This window comes from Rosa rugosa, chromosome 6 (genome assembly GCF_958449725.1).
Source record: "Rosa rugosa chromosome 6, drRosRugo1.1, whole genome shotgun sequence".
NCBI lineage: Eukaryota > Viridiplantae > Streptophyta > Magnoliopsida > Rosales > Rosaceae > Rosa > Rosa rugosa.
The window spans coordinates 11439424-11456517 of NC_084825.1; the positions used below are offsets into that span (position 1 = coordinate 11439424).

The window sequence follows — 17094 nt, forward strand, 5'->3', positions numbered from 1 at the left end:
TGATCCCCTTGATATCTGCTAGAGTCCAACCAATGGCAGTCTTGTGCTTCTTCAACACGTCCACCAACTTCCTTTCTTGCTCTACCTCCAGCGTTGACGATATGATCACTGGGAGGGTCTCCTTTTCTCCTAGGTACGCGTACTTCAAATGCTCAGGGAGTACCTTCAATTCCAACTTGGGTGCCTGAACAATAGAGCGTAGCATTTTATTAGTAGAAACCGGAATTGACAAATAGGAAATTGACCTCTTTATAGGCTGAGCCTCCAGTGAGGCCACAGTCTTGATCACTCTAGGCTCCTCAACGTCCCACTCAACCTTGGGGATAGGTTCCCCATTTGCATCATATCCGACAACCTCCTCTAGGGTCAGAGCCAATTCATCCTCAACCATTACTTCAGAGAAAACCTGCGCGAGTGAATCAACTACATCAATAGCAAAGCAAGGTTTCAAGTCAGAAACAGGGTACCTCATGGCTTCAAGAATGTTGAAGCGTATAACATCACCATCAAACTCCATGGTGAGAGTCCCTTTGTACACGTCGATCTTCGTTCTTGCAGTCCTCATAAAGGGACGCCCTAAAAGTAATGGAGTGGTATTTAGGGGTGATTCCTCCATGTCCAATACGTAGAAATCCGCAGGGAATATCAGATGGTTTACCTGCACAAGAACATCCTCAACATACCCTTGAGGGTATTTGTTAGACCTATCAGCAAGTTGAATGACAACATTATCCCTTTTAAGAGGGCCTAGACCTAGGGACACATACAAATTATAAGGCATAACATTTATGGATGCCCCTAAGTCTAACATCACATTTTCAAACCTGGTGTCACCAATGATACAGGGAACAGAAAAACTCCCTGGGTCCTTCAACTTTGGGGGTAGTTTCCTCTGGATAACGGCTGATACCGTCTCGCTCATTTTCACCACCTCCTTCAATCTTGTCTGCCTCCTTGTGGTGCAAAGCTCCTTCAAGAACTTGGCGTATTTAGGCACTTGTTTGATGCACTCAATCAGGGGCATATTCACTTGAACCTTCTTGAAGATTTCCAAGATCTCTTGATCAGATTTATCTTTCTTCGTCTTGGCAAACCTGCTTGGGAAAGGTATAGAAACAACTGGGTTAGTCTTAATTAAACCACTAGAGTTAGGAATTGTACCTTTGGGTGCCTCAGCTTGGGGCACGTTAACTTCCACCCTTGATGTAGCTAGGTCCTTCTCAACATCCTCCTTAGACACCTCCACAACGTCTTCTTCTTCATTATGGGCCGCTTGGATCTTCTTGTGGGCTCTGGGAGGGTCAACTAGTACGCGTCCACTCCTAGTGATGATGGCTTGGGCGTGCTCATTCCTTGGGTTAGGCACTGTGTTGCTCGGTAGCTTCCCTGTTTCAGCAATTCGACCCATGAAATCCACCACTTGGCCCATTTGATTCTTGAGCTCTGCAATATCCTTTGAATGGGTCGCCTGTCCTACAACCAAAGCTTGAGTAGCCGTGTTAAGTTGTTGTTGCCCCGCAGCAAGGGACTTCAACAGTTCATCATAATTAGGGGCACTCAAAGTATTAGAAACAGGAGGTGGAGGGACAGAATTGGGAATACCAAAAGTTTGAGGTACCTGAGGCCTCAAAAACAAACCTGGTGGGCGCTGAGAATTCTGACCTGGGCCTTGAGGTGGTCTCAAGGTGTTATCATTGTTGGCCCAACGAAAGTTGGGGTGATCTCTGAGCCCAGGATTGTACGTATTGGAGTAAGGGTTGTACCTCGGGCCGCCTTGACCTCCATGATACCCTAGGGCGTTAACAGATTCCCATCCTTCTGGAGAGGCAAGCTGGGGACATTTATCAGTGGGGTGCCCTTGAGTCGAGCACATCCCACACACTTGAGCCATTGCTCCTCCTCCATTACCGTTTAAGACTTGAGACAGCAGAGTAGACATCTTGTTGACCTTGTCTTCAAGAGCAGAGTTAGTGGACACCTCATGTACCCTCCGTTGAGTGGAAAGCACCCCCTCATATTGCTGATAGTTTAGTGCACGATTAGTAAGTAGCTCCCTTGCATCAGCAGGTGTCTTATCCATAAAGGACCCTCCAGCAGCAGCATCTAACAGACCACGCTCATTAGCGGTGAGTCCTTCATAAAAATAGGTAAGGAGGGACCCCTCACTCATCCCATGGTTAGGGCATGATGCTACAAGGCTCTTAAACCTGTCCCAATAATTGCAGAAATTCTCCTCATGTCCTTGCGTGATTCCACTAATCTGCTTCCTCAAAACAGTGACCTTTGAGGCAGGAAAGTACTTCGTAAGGAACTCGCCCTTCATCCTATCCCAAGTGTTGATAGTCCCAGCAGGCAGCTCAAATAGCCAAGTCTTGGCCTTGTCCTCCAAAGTAAAGGGGAATGCCTTCATCTTCAAGATATTGATATCAGCTCCTTTAGGGCACATACTCCCACAGACAAACTCGAACTCCTTGAGATGCTTATTGGTGTCTTCACTACTCATCCCATGAAACTTGGGTAGGTGATGCAGAAACCCACTCTTTAACTCAAAATCATCATTAAGCCCCTCTCCTGGTTCTGGATAGGCAATGCATAAGGGCGCAGCACCCCCACCTGTAGGATTAGACAGTTGCCTAATAGTCTCAGCCATTGGTGCTTGTACTTGCTCAACACGGGCGTGCTCTTCCTCTTCTTCCTCTTCTGTGTCTGCAACGTCCTCTTCAGTGACCTCCTCTTCTTCCTCTTCAAAGACTTGTTCTTCTCCTTCTTCAGAATGGTCAGGTTTGTTGATCTCCTCGGTTGATCTAGTTGAGGAGTTATAACCTGAATAGCTAGAGTCCTGAGAATCCCTCCTTTCTAGAGGAGGGCGGTCTGAAAAAGTGAGTTCTGCCCTTTGCTTAGCACGTTCCAATTTCTCAAAGAGCTCCTTAGTCTTATCAGAGACAGTGGACATTCATGGACCTTTAAGATCAAATCAAGTGTTAGTAACATATACAAGGTTCGAAATACAAACATTATGTCTTTCCTACTTTCTAAGTTACTTTTACATTTACATACTTAGGTACTGGAACAGAGGACCTCGTTTGTGCAATGGGACTATAGAACAGCTACACTCGACAAGGTCATGTTTAATCCAATATACCTTAAGCATGTCACACAACATTTTTTTTTTTTTTTTTTTTTTTTTTTTTTCAAGTTTAAGTTTGTTATGAACTTAGTTAATATCTCAATTGATTCCAAGTTGTAAGTCGAGCCCAATAGAAACCACTACTATTGGTGAGATACGATATAGGGATAGTCGCATAGACATAAGTCTCTTTCCGTGGTTTCAGAAGGCCAGATAGCCAGATTAAGAGGTAAGTGAGAGGGAGGACTCATTTTGGTGATACTACGGAGGCTACTCCCTCATTGAGGTTTACGCCCCTATTGGCTACTTCCACATTGTGGTTTACGCACAGTCTATAGTATCTCTGAGATCCAATTTGAACCCATCACCCAGGGTCTCAACCTAAGACACCATCTGTAATGCCCCTTACTCAGTTTGGAAATTAACTCATGTGTTAGACTGTTCTCCAAATGCTAATAAAGGCCGCCCTCAACCCCAAGAGACCTTAGCAAGGTACTATTGAAGGGTTTAGGCCAATATTAACAAAAGGGCCCTTGTCTACTCATACGATTTTACACACTTAAAACAATTAAGTATTTAACTAAATTAATAACAACCTAAGTATATTAATCTAAGTAAAACACATACAATTTACAACATGCTAAAAAAAACAAACTTCTACAAATTGTACAACAATTATAAAAGACATGCTTAATTTTGTAACACTCATAAAACTTAAACTAAATCACAATTATAGCTTGGCCTAACATAAATCGCAATTTGTCACCATTCCACAAGTGTAGTACAAAAATTAACATGCATTCTATATACAACAAAATCGATGACACTTTAAGTGCAAGGGATTTTAACAATCCCCGGCAACGGCGCCAAAAATTGATGCGGCTAAAATAGCCTCACAATTTAACCCTGCAAAATGTAGTTGTCAGTATAGGATAAGCAGGGATCGTTCAGTCCGGGGATTGTAGGGTACACCTACACAAAAAGGTCAATTGACAAATAAAAGAATAAAATGGGGGTTTTGGAATTTGGTTCCTAATCTACTTAAAATAAAAACAAAACAAATAAAACTATATACAATGATCGACTTCCCTAACCTAGACCAATTCCACTCAGAAATTACTAAGTGTAAAAACAGAAAATCCATTTCAACATGCTACAAAAATGTGCCCATCTTAAACGCTTAGATAAGAGCCCAAATGAAAAGCCTCAGCGGATCAATCCATTTATCTGATTCGTTCTAATGTAGGTTTGGATCGGAAAAGTCCTTACCAAGCCTAATACTACTAATTTTCGAAAACACTCAGCGTAATTCTCTTAACTAGTAGTATTATCTAACCCTCGAATCAACTCACACGTGCAAATTAACCATTACTCATAGAATTTAACACGTAATTTCCAGAATCGTTTAATCATTAAAGCATGATTTTTACCACTTTTTAGAACTAATTGCTACTTGTTTAACTCAGCGCCTTAACAAATAACAATTACCCTTGGCAAATTAAGCAAACACACAAGAATACTCAGCGTGATTCTAGCATGCAAACTTATGAACCTAACTCTGAAAATTACCTAAACACATAAAAGGGCACAAGATTGTAACATGCATCATAAAAGAATTCTCGAAATTAACTCAATAATAAATTGAAAATCTCAAAAATATTAATAAAAATATTCTGAAAATTTCATGTCTCCAATTACACAACTCGCAAATCCGAACACACAAAACCGAAACAAAAATTGTGAGTAGAGTCATAGTTACACTTTGAAGCTTTCCTCAGCGGCTTGGCAACAAGGTGATGAACTCGTCTCTGCTATGGTGGTGGAGCGTCCTTGACTCAGCGCCTAAGAACTTCGTAGATTGATGGATGGATGGTGGTCACGGTCTTGTAGGTGATGGAAGTTTAAGGAGTGAATTGGGCAGAGTCTTGGAATAGTTTTTGGCCAGGAAGTGATGGAAATTCTGTTCTGGACGTTTCCTATTTATAGGGGAGCATTGGTTGGCTTTTGTCGATCATACCCTTCACCATTGGACGGATGGGATTGCATCATAATTCCTTTAATTTTCCAACTGAAAACGTCTCCTTTATGGCCTTAACTCCTCTCATAATGGGGTCTTTTAACAGCTGAAACGTCTTTCTCCTTTATTCCCGAACTGAAAACGTCTTTCTCCTTTATTTATTTTCCAGCTGAAACGTCTTTCTCCTTTATTTCCCTTCTTCATTGCTTGGTCAAACGTCTTAAATTTCCTACAAAAAGGTGGAGAATATCAGATTTTTTAAGAGAAAATAAAGGGAATTAATGTAAAGACCGCAAAAACGTCGACGGTAAGGAATCCTGATCCTGTTAGGATTTTTTTTCATAAATTTCGCATTTTGCGCCTATTTTACGCCAAACACTGTACAAGACTCTTAAACTGACTCGATAACTAAAAACACAAAACTTAAGGGAGAAACAAGTCTAAAATGGGGCATATACTCAATAATATCGTCGCACTTTATGCTCCTATCACCGCGTCGGCCTCTTCCCTTCGCCGGCGTCTATCTTCCTCTTCCGGCCATCTCTGGACCAGAAACCACGTCCAGCAGCTTCGCCTCACTCCTCTGAAGCCATCTGTGGCAGCCTTGCATGGCGGCGCGGCCTGTACAAGCGGCGGGGAGCTCGACCCGGTTTGATGTCGATTTTGAGTCAACGTCGATATCTCGAGTTTCCGCCCACCAATCTTCAAGATTCTTGGCTTGTTGAACTCGCCTCAACCTTCTGATCATCCTCCGAGAAGGATCGCACTTGGGGTGAACGTTTTCACGTTCGTCGGAGCTCGCCTCGATTTAGATCGAAAATCACCTTTTGATCCGTATATCTCGAGCTACAGACCATCATGTCTTGTGATTATTGAGCTGGTGAACTCAGATTAAAGTTCTGAACAACTTTCATGAAGGGATCGAAGCGAGAAATTGAAGTTTTTACGTCGGAATTCAAGCTCGCCGGATTCTGGAAATTTTCCGGCCACCGACGCTTTCGATCAAGATATCTCGAGCTGTAGAGCTTCGTTTTGAGTGATTCTTGAACCAGTGAGTTCGTCTTTAAGTTCTGAACAAGTCTCCTGAAGGAATCGAAGCGAAAGGAGGACATTTTTACGTTGATCGGAGCTTCGCCAGTTTCTGCAAATTCTCGCCGGTTTCTGGAAAAATTCCGGCCACCTCGACTGTTTTAGGTAATTTCAACCACTTCCGGTCATTTTCAGCTTACATGGTAGTTATGAAAATTGTTAAGCATGATGAGAGGAAGAAGAGCAGCCCGGCCACTAACTCCGGCGGCCCTGTCCGGCCACCTCCGGGGATCAAAAATATGGTTTCTGTAAATTTTCAGATTCTATATTTCAATACGATCATTTTGGTATATTACACGTAATTTTTGGATATCGTATGATTAAGTTATGAATTTTTAAGTTTCGATCGATTTCGATCGTTCGATTTGTGATCTGTGAAGATCAGACCGTCTGATGGAATTGTAGATTTGATATGTTGATCGTATGACTGTCCCGATGACTTTGTGTGGTCACGGACGAAGATCCGACCGTTGGATCTTCGTATAATTGAGAAATGGTGATTCGGGAGGCGATTTGTGAGAATCCATCCGTCGGATTTTTATATAAGTTAGAATCCGACCGTCAGATTCCCGTATATGTGTGCTTTTGAGTTGTTGGCTAAGTTAAGATCATTATTGGATTAGGTGATCGATGGATTTATTTGGCGGACGATTCGTGAGATTGTTAATTGAGCTGTTAAGAAGACGCAGCTGGATCAGAGGTGAGTAAACCTCACGTGGTTCATATTACGAACCGAATAAATTTAATTACTTTATTTTGTCGTAATTGTGTGAAAATATTTATGAAATAAATATTTGTTTTAAATCATATGGGCTTGATCAACTACGGTCCATAGGTAAGTAAAATGTATTTAAACTATAAAAATGAATTTCACGATTTTATTGTGTGGACTATAGTTGGTATTAGTGATTATCCCTGAGCGGATAATTACGTATATATATATTTATGTGGAATATATATATGGATGGTGTGGCATTGTGGTATGTGGATTATTGAATTGAATATTTACATATGTCGGAAACATATATGTATTGGTAGAATTGTTGTGATGCAAACAATATTTGTGAGTGAGTTCATATATTGTTTTTGGGTATGACTTTTCGGGAAACAATATGTCGTGGGAAATGGTATTTCTATTGTTTTGAAAAGTGTTTGAGGATTTGGGGAGTTGCAGGTTGTGATTTCTCCTTTTGGGTTGGGAAACATTTTCAGGTCCGGTATGACCATTTTAAATGTTTTAATCTGACGACCGGTGGTCTGAGGATTTGAGAGTCACAGGTTGTGATTTCTCCGTTTGATTTGTTTTAACATTTTGGGTCCAGTGCGACTCGCTTAAATGTTTTGATCTAAGGGTCAGGTTGGCCTAAAGATCCGGGGTTTGCAGGTTGCATCCTCAGGCAATATATCGTAATTACGCCTTTGGCCCGGTTAGTGATTTCGATCAGTTAGAGCTCTAGTCTGTCTGCCAACGTGTCCAGGTTGGACCGGAATTTCATAATGATTTGTTAGGTTAACATTTCCTATGATTTTGTCACGATGTGACTTGTAAGAGTCCTTTTGGTAAAAGGTGTTGAGTTTTGGATGGATTTATTAGTGTGAGTTGATGATGTTTTTAATTAATTTCCTTGTTAATTCTTTTGTTTAAATTTCTATTCTTTTTCTCTTTTCTTCTTTTTCGGTTATATTGTTTATTATCTCTATTTATTTCCTTGATCATTTCTATGGTTCGATTTCCCGTTTATTTCTCGTTTTCATTTTATTGTTTGATTTTAATGTAATCTCCTGAACTAAATTATATGCAGGGATTACTATGACTTCTGATTTTATGCGTGTTGGTTATTTCCTGAATTAATTTTCTATGCATGATTAATGTTCTTATTAGTTTAATTGGGAAGTGCAGTGATGGATGAGACTTGTAGAAAGTTGAGAAATATTATTCCGTATTGTGGGGATAAAGACATCTTGTTAAGAGTAGAGATGAGTGATTCATTTGATTTCTTTGTGTGTGATTTCAAATGATTTGGAGTTAATGATTTTGGTGATCGATTATCGAGATTGTGGTTTTCTTTGTGGATGTTGAAATTGTTGGTTGTTACTTGAGTTAAAAGTACTGTGTTATAATAAATCAACCGTTCTTTCTTTTACTCATACTGGATGTCAAAAGCTTACCGGGTTTTGTGTTGTTGCAATCCCGGTACACTATTCAAACGGTGTAGCGGATAATCCTACAGGACTGGAGAATTCAGGAAGGTGATCGAACCGTGTAGAGTAGCTGCTTTGTAATACTCTGATTTTCAGTTGTGAGGTTTGTTATGCTCATTAGAGCTTTACAATTTACTTTGTACGAGTGAGTTGTAATAATTAACTAGAGGTCTTCGAGTTTTGAATTTGAGCGTGAGTGGCGAGGTTGTTTCTGAGAAAAAAAAATTCAGAACGTTTATTTGTTTAAGTTGTTTAATTCATGTTTCGGATTTGAATTTGTTATTCAAAATTCGGGGCGTGACAAATATGATCTTGGCTCGCCTAAGTTTTTATTGGGTGAGATTTGAATTTGAAATTATTATTATTTTATTTTTATTTTTGAGAAAAACAATCCACCTTTGTTAAATTTCTGCATGTAGTACAGTAATGATTGTCAAAAAGTGAAATCACATACAATAATCATGTAACACCCTGAAATAAAAGAAATAAAAAACAAATCAAAGTTCCGGTATCCATTGCGACGACCACTCAAGCAGAACGGTCGAAGTTTCGTCGACCAAAATCTTCGGCAATTTCTTCTTGCCTTTGATCCTACGAGTAGCTTGTCCGCCTTTGGTTCAAGTTTCTCTACCTTAGGTATGTTTTTAGCACACTCGCAACTTTATTCTTGGCCTGTGAGATGGTCAATCAATCTCCCATGTTGTTTATTAGAATTAACTAATGTGAGGTCGTCAACACTCTCCTCCAACACCTCAAGAGCAAGGAAAGCAAGCTAGAAGTCGAGTCGATTTACCTGGGCGAACCAATTCCAGCGCAACAGGCTACTTGTTTCCAATCAATCTAGGCATAGCAGCCAGCGATGTCATAGCCGGTTTAGTCACCTCCCCAGCTTGGGTAGCGTAGCAAAAAAACTTCCGCCAAGGAGCTCGTAACCGTAAAGAAGTTTCTGGTAGATCCGAGCGGTCTGGGAAGGTTTTCCTAACTTCACGAAACTATAAGCAATTAAACTTGATTGGTCTTATCGGAATCAAACCCTCTAGACTTTTTCCCATCAGTCAAAATGCCTGCTGACGGCATTGAAAGCAACGATAGGCCGGCCATTGCTGATATGGCCATGGGCAGCTTTGCCTTCATCTCCTCCATTTCCTTCAAGATCAGCTTGTCACACTTGCCTAAATCATGCTCAAACAGATCATATATATATAATCCATGCACAAGCCTTTGATTTTTTCAGACACGAAGTCCAGAACGTCCACTTAATCACTTATGGTGAGAAGATCAATAACCGAAAAACATATTCGGTGTCGGTGTCAATCACCAAGCTGATACATTTGAAAATATTATTGACTTGGAAGATCTTTAGCTCATGCCAAGCTCTCCCACAAATGAAATGTCATTAGAATGTTGGTAAAATTGTTTTTGTTTTTTCCTTTTCTCTCCGTTGAGGATCGAACTCCAGTAATCCAAACTCAATTTTCTACCTTCCTAATCCAAAAATAAAGTGATCTTTTCAATGTACCAATTGTCTACATTTCTCAAAATATTTTTATATTGTTTCTGTATCCTCCTTTTACTCTTCATGATAAACACAACACACACACATATTAGGTTAAATAACGAATATTATTATCTAATTAAAAAGCTATAAAACACAAAAATGCATAAGGATTTCTATCTGTTATTCCTTAATCAATATATTACATTGACGATGATAACAACTACATAGGTGTTCAACTACTTCAAACATATTAGAGAAACTACTCATATCCGTAATATAAAATCAGCGGCTAGAAACACCATGAGGCAAAAAGGCTTAAACATCTAACCACAAGAATCACTTATTTCACCTGCCTACTAAATGATAACCAACCCGGAGAGTCTCACTTGAGTTTTATCCTCTTTCGCACCAGGGTCTGTCCTAATATTTTAGAGGCCTAGTGCGAAAACTTAATGAGGTCCTATTAATTGTGATCTAGAATGAAAGATAAAAGAGAAATTTGATGAAAAAAGTAATAAAGAATTGCATTAATTTATATTGAAATTTATGAATCATAAAACTTACCAGAAATAAATACATAGAAAAAGGTTAGTAGAGACAAAAAAGAAAAAAAATATAGAATAAAAAAAGAAAGCCTAACTTAATAGTGAACATGCTTCTTAATTAATTGTACATCGATTTTACTAACTAGACTAGCAAGGCATTTGTTATATGCAGCTTTTAAGACGCACACGCACACGCACACGCACACGCATACATGAACGCACGCACGCTCACACAGACATGCACACACAAAAATAAGGGTATATAATAGGAGGCCTCCAAAGATCGGAGGCCTAGTGCGGCAACATTACCCGCACACCCTCAGCGCCGCCCCTGTTCCGTACCATGACCCAAAGAAGCGAGTCCACGTGCAAGGGAAGCTTTCTAGTATCTTGACAACAAGAAAATAGGGAGAGTACAACAAATTATCCCTAAAACTAATGCCATAGCAATGGCTAAGCATCTAGACCAAGATCAAGATTTCTGAACCCTTGCTCAACAGAGTAGGACTAATTTAACCTAACTAAAGACCAAAGACTAGTCCACGACCCCCATTCCTTTCCCTCAGCACCAATCTAGGCTTCTAGTAACAACTGCAGTGAAAATGGGTATCACAGTGCTAGTGAACTCGACCCCAATACACAAGCACCTCCATTTTCAATATAATGTAGCTATTGAAAATAAAATAACCAACGGCAAACCAGCAGCCAAAACCATCATCGATCCATGAACGATCCATCCACACAAATCCACTCTGCTGTAGAAACCTGGAATATGGAACCGCCCACTCCCACTCTCCTGGCTGTTTTCGGCGGGGTCCAGTCCAGACCCCAGACCCGCAACCCATGCCACCGAACAACAAACCACAGTGCACAATCACAACCATTCGATAATATATAAGTGACCAAAATACAAAGAGCTAGCACATACATGCTTTATATCGGACCTTACTAAGCGACTGCGAACTCGAGAAATTAATTGATGTAAAGAAATTCTTGCGTGCTGCCGGACATTACACACGTTTTTTTCTTTTATTATACATTACTTATTAAAACTTGCAGTTTTCAAACACTTTGACAACCAAAGCCGCAAGAAAAGCACAGCCTTGCAGCGCATAATAAACTATATAAAAAAAGTAAAAGACAGACCAAAGCCATGGTGCCGAGGCGGATGGAGCCCTAAATATCGATCATTGGAGTTATGATTCAGATAATTTCAGGCTGATGCAGAAGATACCAGCTCCTTTCCTTTCATTGGCGGCTTGTTTGGGGCCTGTGCTGTCGCGTCATCATCTATATGAAGTCCTCCAGCGTTTCGGGACTTCTTTTGCTCAGAAGGAACACCTAAAATGGCGAGTGCCTTGCGCTTCCAGAGGCCGCTGTGATCCTCACTCTCAGGTACGATGCGATTCTCAGACTGAAAGTAGTTATGGTGATGATGATGAAGTGTAAGCAAAACAAAATATATATGATATGATGGAGGACGAAATCTGGAGGGTGGAATATGAATATATGAATGTAATATATACCACGCTCTCGTTGACAGTCTCGATACTAGGGAAGCAACAGGGTCGTGGTTTGCTTGCAGAGCGGCTAGCTTGGTCCGCCGTCCAGCCTTGGGGTGGACTGGGAAGAAGTGGTGGTGGTGAATGAAAGCGCATTGGGGTTATGAGGAGTCCATTATCTTCCAGTGCCTTAATAATCTTGTGTTCTAGTGTCAACATATTCCAGATCTGAAGGGAATCGAAATTGTCTACCTCCTCAGACTTTTTACCGTTTATGATCTTCAGGTACTCTTCTTGCTTATCAGCACTTGCGTGTTGCGCAAGGTAATGACACACAGAGTCAATGAACGCCAAATTGTTCTCCAACTTAATTGCTGGCACAAAATCCATCAATCGTGCTGTCGCAGATGGGCCAAAATTCAGATTGATTTGCCCGCCATCTTCTCTGCCGTCGCCGTTGCCATAGCGTTTGGTATCATCATTTGGGCCGTTGAGGCTGTCTAGAAAACAGAAGTTGACCTCAGATCCCAGCTGACTTAAGCCCGAGGACATGCCCCAGTGACATGCCGCAACTGCACTACCCATATCTTCAGCTTTTGGATTCATGCCACGGACAATACCATCTGGAAGCTTGATAACAAGTGCATCTTGCGGCTGGGACAGCTTCCCGGGTTTGTGGACTGCAGCGTACATTCTCGCTATCTTATTAGGCCCAAAACTTCCATCTCCGTTTACATCAATACTACAGGCCTCACATTTCGGGTTTTTCAACGGGGCTCGGTGGATGCGCTTACATATTTTGTTGGTGCTTTCTTCATTGTGAGCCAGTCCTTCGCTCAAACTCACACCAGCTTCTTTGAGATGAAAATCCAGTAAATTGAAATAACGGCTCATTTGAGAGTGCATTTGGAGAGGGATATTAATAGCTAGCTCGGTGAGGTGATCGAGGTTTAGGGTTTCGACAAGAGGTGGAGAATGGTAAGAATTTTGGGGGAAAAAGAGGGGATTGCATTCTTATATAGGCGCATGCTCACAGTCACATTAGCACTTAGCAGGACGTGGTGATCGGGGTTTCAAGCGGGGTTTTGTCTTCATCATCAATTTTTAAGTATATAGTACTGAGACAACAAGGAGATCGTTGTTTTATATATGCTGCTCCAGCAACTTATAATTAAAATTAAACAAAGCAATGACTTGATTGGTGTAGCTTATTCCAGTAACAAACAAATTGCGTATGCCAAATTTCCCAATCTCACCGTTCCGGCTCCTGTCCTTGTCCCTTTCTCTTGGTGTTGGGAGATTCTTCAATTAAGGATAAAAAAAAATATTTTAAAAAATAAAATTATCTTTTTTTTTTTTTGAAGAGAAAAAGAAATTTATGATGATGAGAGAAGGAAAACCTTGTATTTCCCGACTAACTACGATGAAAGATGACGCAACCAGCTGGCTGATCCCTCCATCCCAATCATCGTGATTATTTAACACTTCCATAACGCTGACCCATTTTGGGCGTATTCTGTTCAACATCTTACATTTCAAATGTCTTTCCTTTATATAAATCAATACATTAATATATAAACCAAATTCATAGAATGATAGACCAGCTTTATCCAATATATATTAGCACGATTCACTTTATCAATCACTCTTCTTCCCGGTTTAGTCAAGTTTAACGATAAAAAAAATAGCAAACTATATATACCCCCTTGATAGGATTTCAAAACACAAAAAACTCCACAACATTTGGTTTTGAACATTTAAGGACAAAAGTTTACACTTAAGGACAATATGCTCTCCACTTGCCACATGTCATGAGTTAATTTACTTTTTTACCCTTAACTACTCATTTTGACTTCTAATCATTTTATAAGGATTAAATCTTACAAATAAGGACAATTTGCTCTCCACTTGCCACATGTCATGAGTTAATTTACTTTTTTACCCTTAACTACTCATTTTGACTTCTAATCTCTTTATATTACTTTTTTTTTTCGAGAATAATCCATTTATGTTACTTTTTTCCCCCTTAACTACTCATTTTGACTTCTAATCCCTTTATATTACTTTTTTTTCTTTTTCTGAGATTAATCCCTTTATCTTACTTTTTTTTTTTTTTTTTTTTTTTTTTTTCTGAGAATAATATGTTTATATTACTTTTTTTTTTCTTGAGAATATCCATTTATGTTACTTCTCAAAAGCAAAAAAATATATATATATATCTTTCTTCTATACGTTGCTAAGAGAATGAACTCTCATCTCATCGCCTAATCCTACTATTGCACTCGTCCAATCCTGCTACTGCACTCGCTACACTCATACTCGTCAATTTTTGCTACTGCACTTGTACTCGTGTCCAGTTCTGCTACTCATGTTCTGCTACTGCACTCATCATCACCTAATCCTGCTACTGCACTCGCTGCACTCATACTCGTCCAGTTCTGCTACTGCACTCGTCATCGCCTAATCCTGCTACTGCACCCGTCCAATCTGCTACTGCACTCGCTGCACTCATACTCGTCCAGTTCTGCTACTGCACTCGTCATCACCTAATCCTGCTACTGCACTCGCTGCACTCATACTCGTCCAGTTCTGCTACTGCACTCCTACTCGTCCAATTCTGCTACTGCACTCATGCTCGTCCAATTCTGCTACTGCACTCGCTGAACTCATACTCGTCCAGTTCTGCTACTGCACTCGTCCAATCCTGCTACTGCATTCGCTGAACTCATATTCGTCTAGTTTTGCTACTGTACTTGTCATCGCCTAATCCTGCTACTGCACTCGCTGCATTCATACTCATCCAGTTCTGCTACTACCTTCGTACTTGTGTTCTGCTACTGCAATTATCATCGTCCAATCCTGCTACTGTACTCGTCTAATCCTGCTACTGCACTCATACTCGTCCAATCCTGCTACTGCCCTTGTACTCGTGTTCTACTACTGCACTCGTTAAAAGGTAAAAACAAGAACTTACAATATCATATCATTAACATAAACCATAAACTATAAAGTAGCAGATCAATTCAGTAGCAGATCATATCATTGACAGTAGCCGATCATATCAAAGTAAACTACAAAACCTTAGTGATACTAAACTCATGAATCTGCTCCTCATGTATATCAAAGTAAACTACATAACCTTTGATTAACAAAAGACCAAAACCTTCAAATAAACTTCACAAATACATTCATGAAGAATATGTACTGCACACATAGTAGCACATAACAATAATATGTACTTCACACATGCACATTATGAGTGATGGGATAGTGAAACAATAGAGATCCCACAGAAGTGAAAATCATATTTTAGGCTCCATGTTTGGTTTCAAACAAAATCTCCAACAATAATAAACTAAACACAGTAGCACATAACAACAATAAACTGCAGAAAGAAACTTCAAATAAACACAGTAGCACATAACAACAATAACACAGTAGCACAATAGCACAAATACAACGATAACACAGTAGCACAGTAGCACATGATTACAACAAACTAGTGACTGTCAAATCCTCAACCACCTTACAGATAAAGAGAAAAAGGAGCATTAACATTCTGCCGTGAGTGTTAGTGCTAAAAGAGATGCAGGACAATAACTAGCTGCCTAATAAAATAACAACAGGTCAGTCCTAAGTTGAATAAAAGTCAGTGAAACTCCTTCTCACAACACTTCAATCAAATGCAATCACCATATCAAGGCTACGCACAAAACGTAAATGGTAATTCTCAATCACCTGTGAAGCATATTTAGGGTGATTAAACCGACAGTTACTGCCATAACCACACAACCCAGTCCTCAAATAATATATGCAATCGGGTTCACCAGGTCGATCAGGGTATAGGTTAGACTGAGTCACACCACCCCCATCTTGATTCTCATTGATTGTCAACCGCCAAAATGCCTCTGCAATAGATGTCCAAATTAAATTCCGAAAATCAGATCTCTCAATTTTTAAAGCCTCAATCTGCATTATATAATCTACCACAGCTCCTCGAAAAGCATCAACCCCGAGCATACAAAATTTTAGAGCTTCTAAAACGTAAAGTAGTAAACTAGGATCAAACAAATCTAACACTGAAACGTAAAATAGTAAACTAGGATCAAACAAATCTAACACTAAGAAAGGAAAGTCTTTGAAGGCATATATCCACCTCCCAAAAGAACCGAATATCCACAACATGGTAAAACACAAAGCAAAAGTCTTTGAAAACCCAAATTAAAGCGCTACTTTCATCAACATCATAGCTTTTAACAACCAAATCAAATCAAATCAAACACAAAAACAAATTCCATTCACAAGCCACAATCTGCATTGCACCTACCATCAAACCTAATCAAAACCAGACAATTCAGCAATTCCACGCATTATTACAACACATTGCTCTCATCATGATCAAAAAAATTCACAGAACCATATATACACATTCCAATCACATCAGATCGTTACACTCCCAAATAGGTGCATCAAAAAAGGGTGTTACCTTCAACGGTACCGTCGGATTGATTGGGAACGGCATTCTTCAGAGCCTGCCGAGTGTCTGGCATCGGTAGCACAGAGATTGCGTGCACCCTCCCTCCCCTTGAGTTTCCAGCAATCCAACCGAGAAAAGCTTGAGACTTTCTCGGCGAAATGAAACCGGAATCGCAGAAATCAAGGAAGGAGAGAATACGGGAAACAAAGGGTGTGATTGTGAATGTGATGATCAAACAAAGACTGTGAGAGAGAGAGAAAGAGAGGGGAATAGAAAGGAACAACAAGTTCAGGCCAACAAGTCCAAGCACCATGACGAATAAGCATATCTCCGTGAGAGAATGACAATCGCAGATCTAGAGTCCTCAATTGCAGCTAAAAGTTTAGGCCTAATGGATTTTCCTTTCTCAAGCTCTGGGTCATCCCGAAAGGTGAGAACTCCTTTCTGATTTAGTGCAGAATACAGGCGACCGGTAAAACCCTTGCGGGTATCTTCCCCCCTAAAATTGGGTTATCGGTCTCCATTGAAGCTGAGCACGGAATCGTAGCTACTACTGCGTTGGCCGCTGGGTTTCTGATTTGGGTTTGGACGTATTGCGTTTTGCGTTTTGGGATTTTACGTTTTGGTCGTTGAGGAT

The 17094-nt window shown here is 40.2% G+C and overlaps 2 protein-coding genes and 1 long non-coding RNA gene across 3 annotated transcripts; 1 reads left to right on the plus strand and 2 right to left on the minus strand.

The window, feature by feature from the left end:
• Positions 1 to 6058: 6058 nt before the first annotated feature.
• Positions 6059 to 8556, plus strand: LOC133714157 (uncharacterized). Its single transcript, XR_009848481.1, has 3 exons — positions 6059 to 6338; positions 6857 to 6933; positions 8450 to 8556. It is a non-coding gene; the product is annotated as an uncharacterized LOC133714157 (long non-coding RNA).
• Positions 8557 to 11374: 2818 nt separating this feature from the next.
• LOC133718080 (uncharacterized) lies at positions 11375 to 13021 on the minus strand. The gene is made up of 2 exons (XM_062144882.1): positions 12005 to 13021; positions 11375 to 11892 (listed from the first exon to the last, which is right to left on the minus strand). Exons 1-2 carry the CDS (start codon positions 12884 to 12886, stop codon positions 11692 to 11694), a joined length of 1083 nt encoding a protein of 360 aa, XP_062000866.1. The 5' UTR covers positions 12887 to 13021; the 3' UTR covers positions 11375 to 11691.
• A 2634-nt stretch (positions 13022 to 15655) lies between these two features.
• Positions 15656 to 16810, minus strand: LOC133716222 (uncharacterized). The gene is made up of 2 exons (XM_062142940.1): positions 16467 to 16810; positions 15656 to 15888 (listed from the first exon to the last, which is right to left on the minus strand). Exons 1-2 carry the CDS (start codon positions 16768 to 16770, stop codon positions 15656 to 15658), a joined length of 537 nt encoding a protein of 178 aa, XP_061998924.1. The 5' UTR covers positions 16771 to 16810.
• Positions 16811 to 17094: the final 284 nt, after the last annotated feature.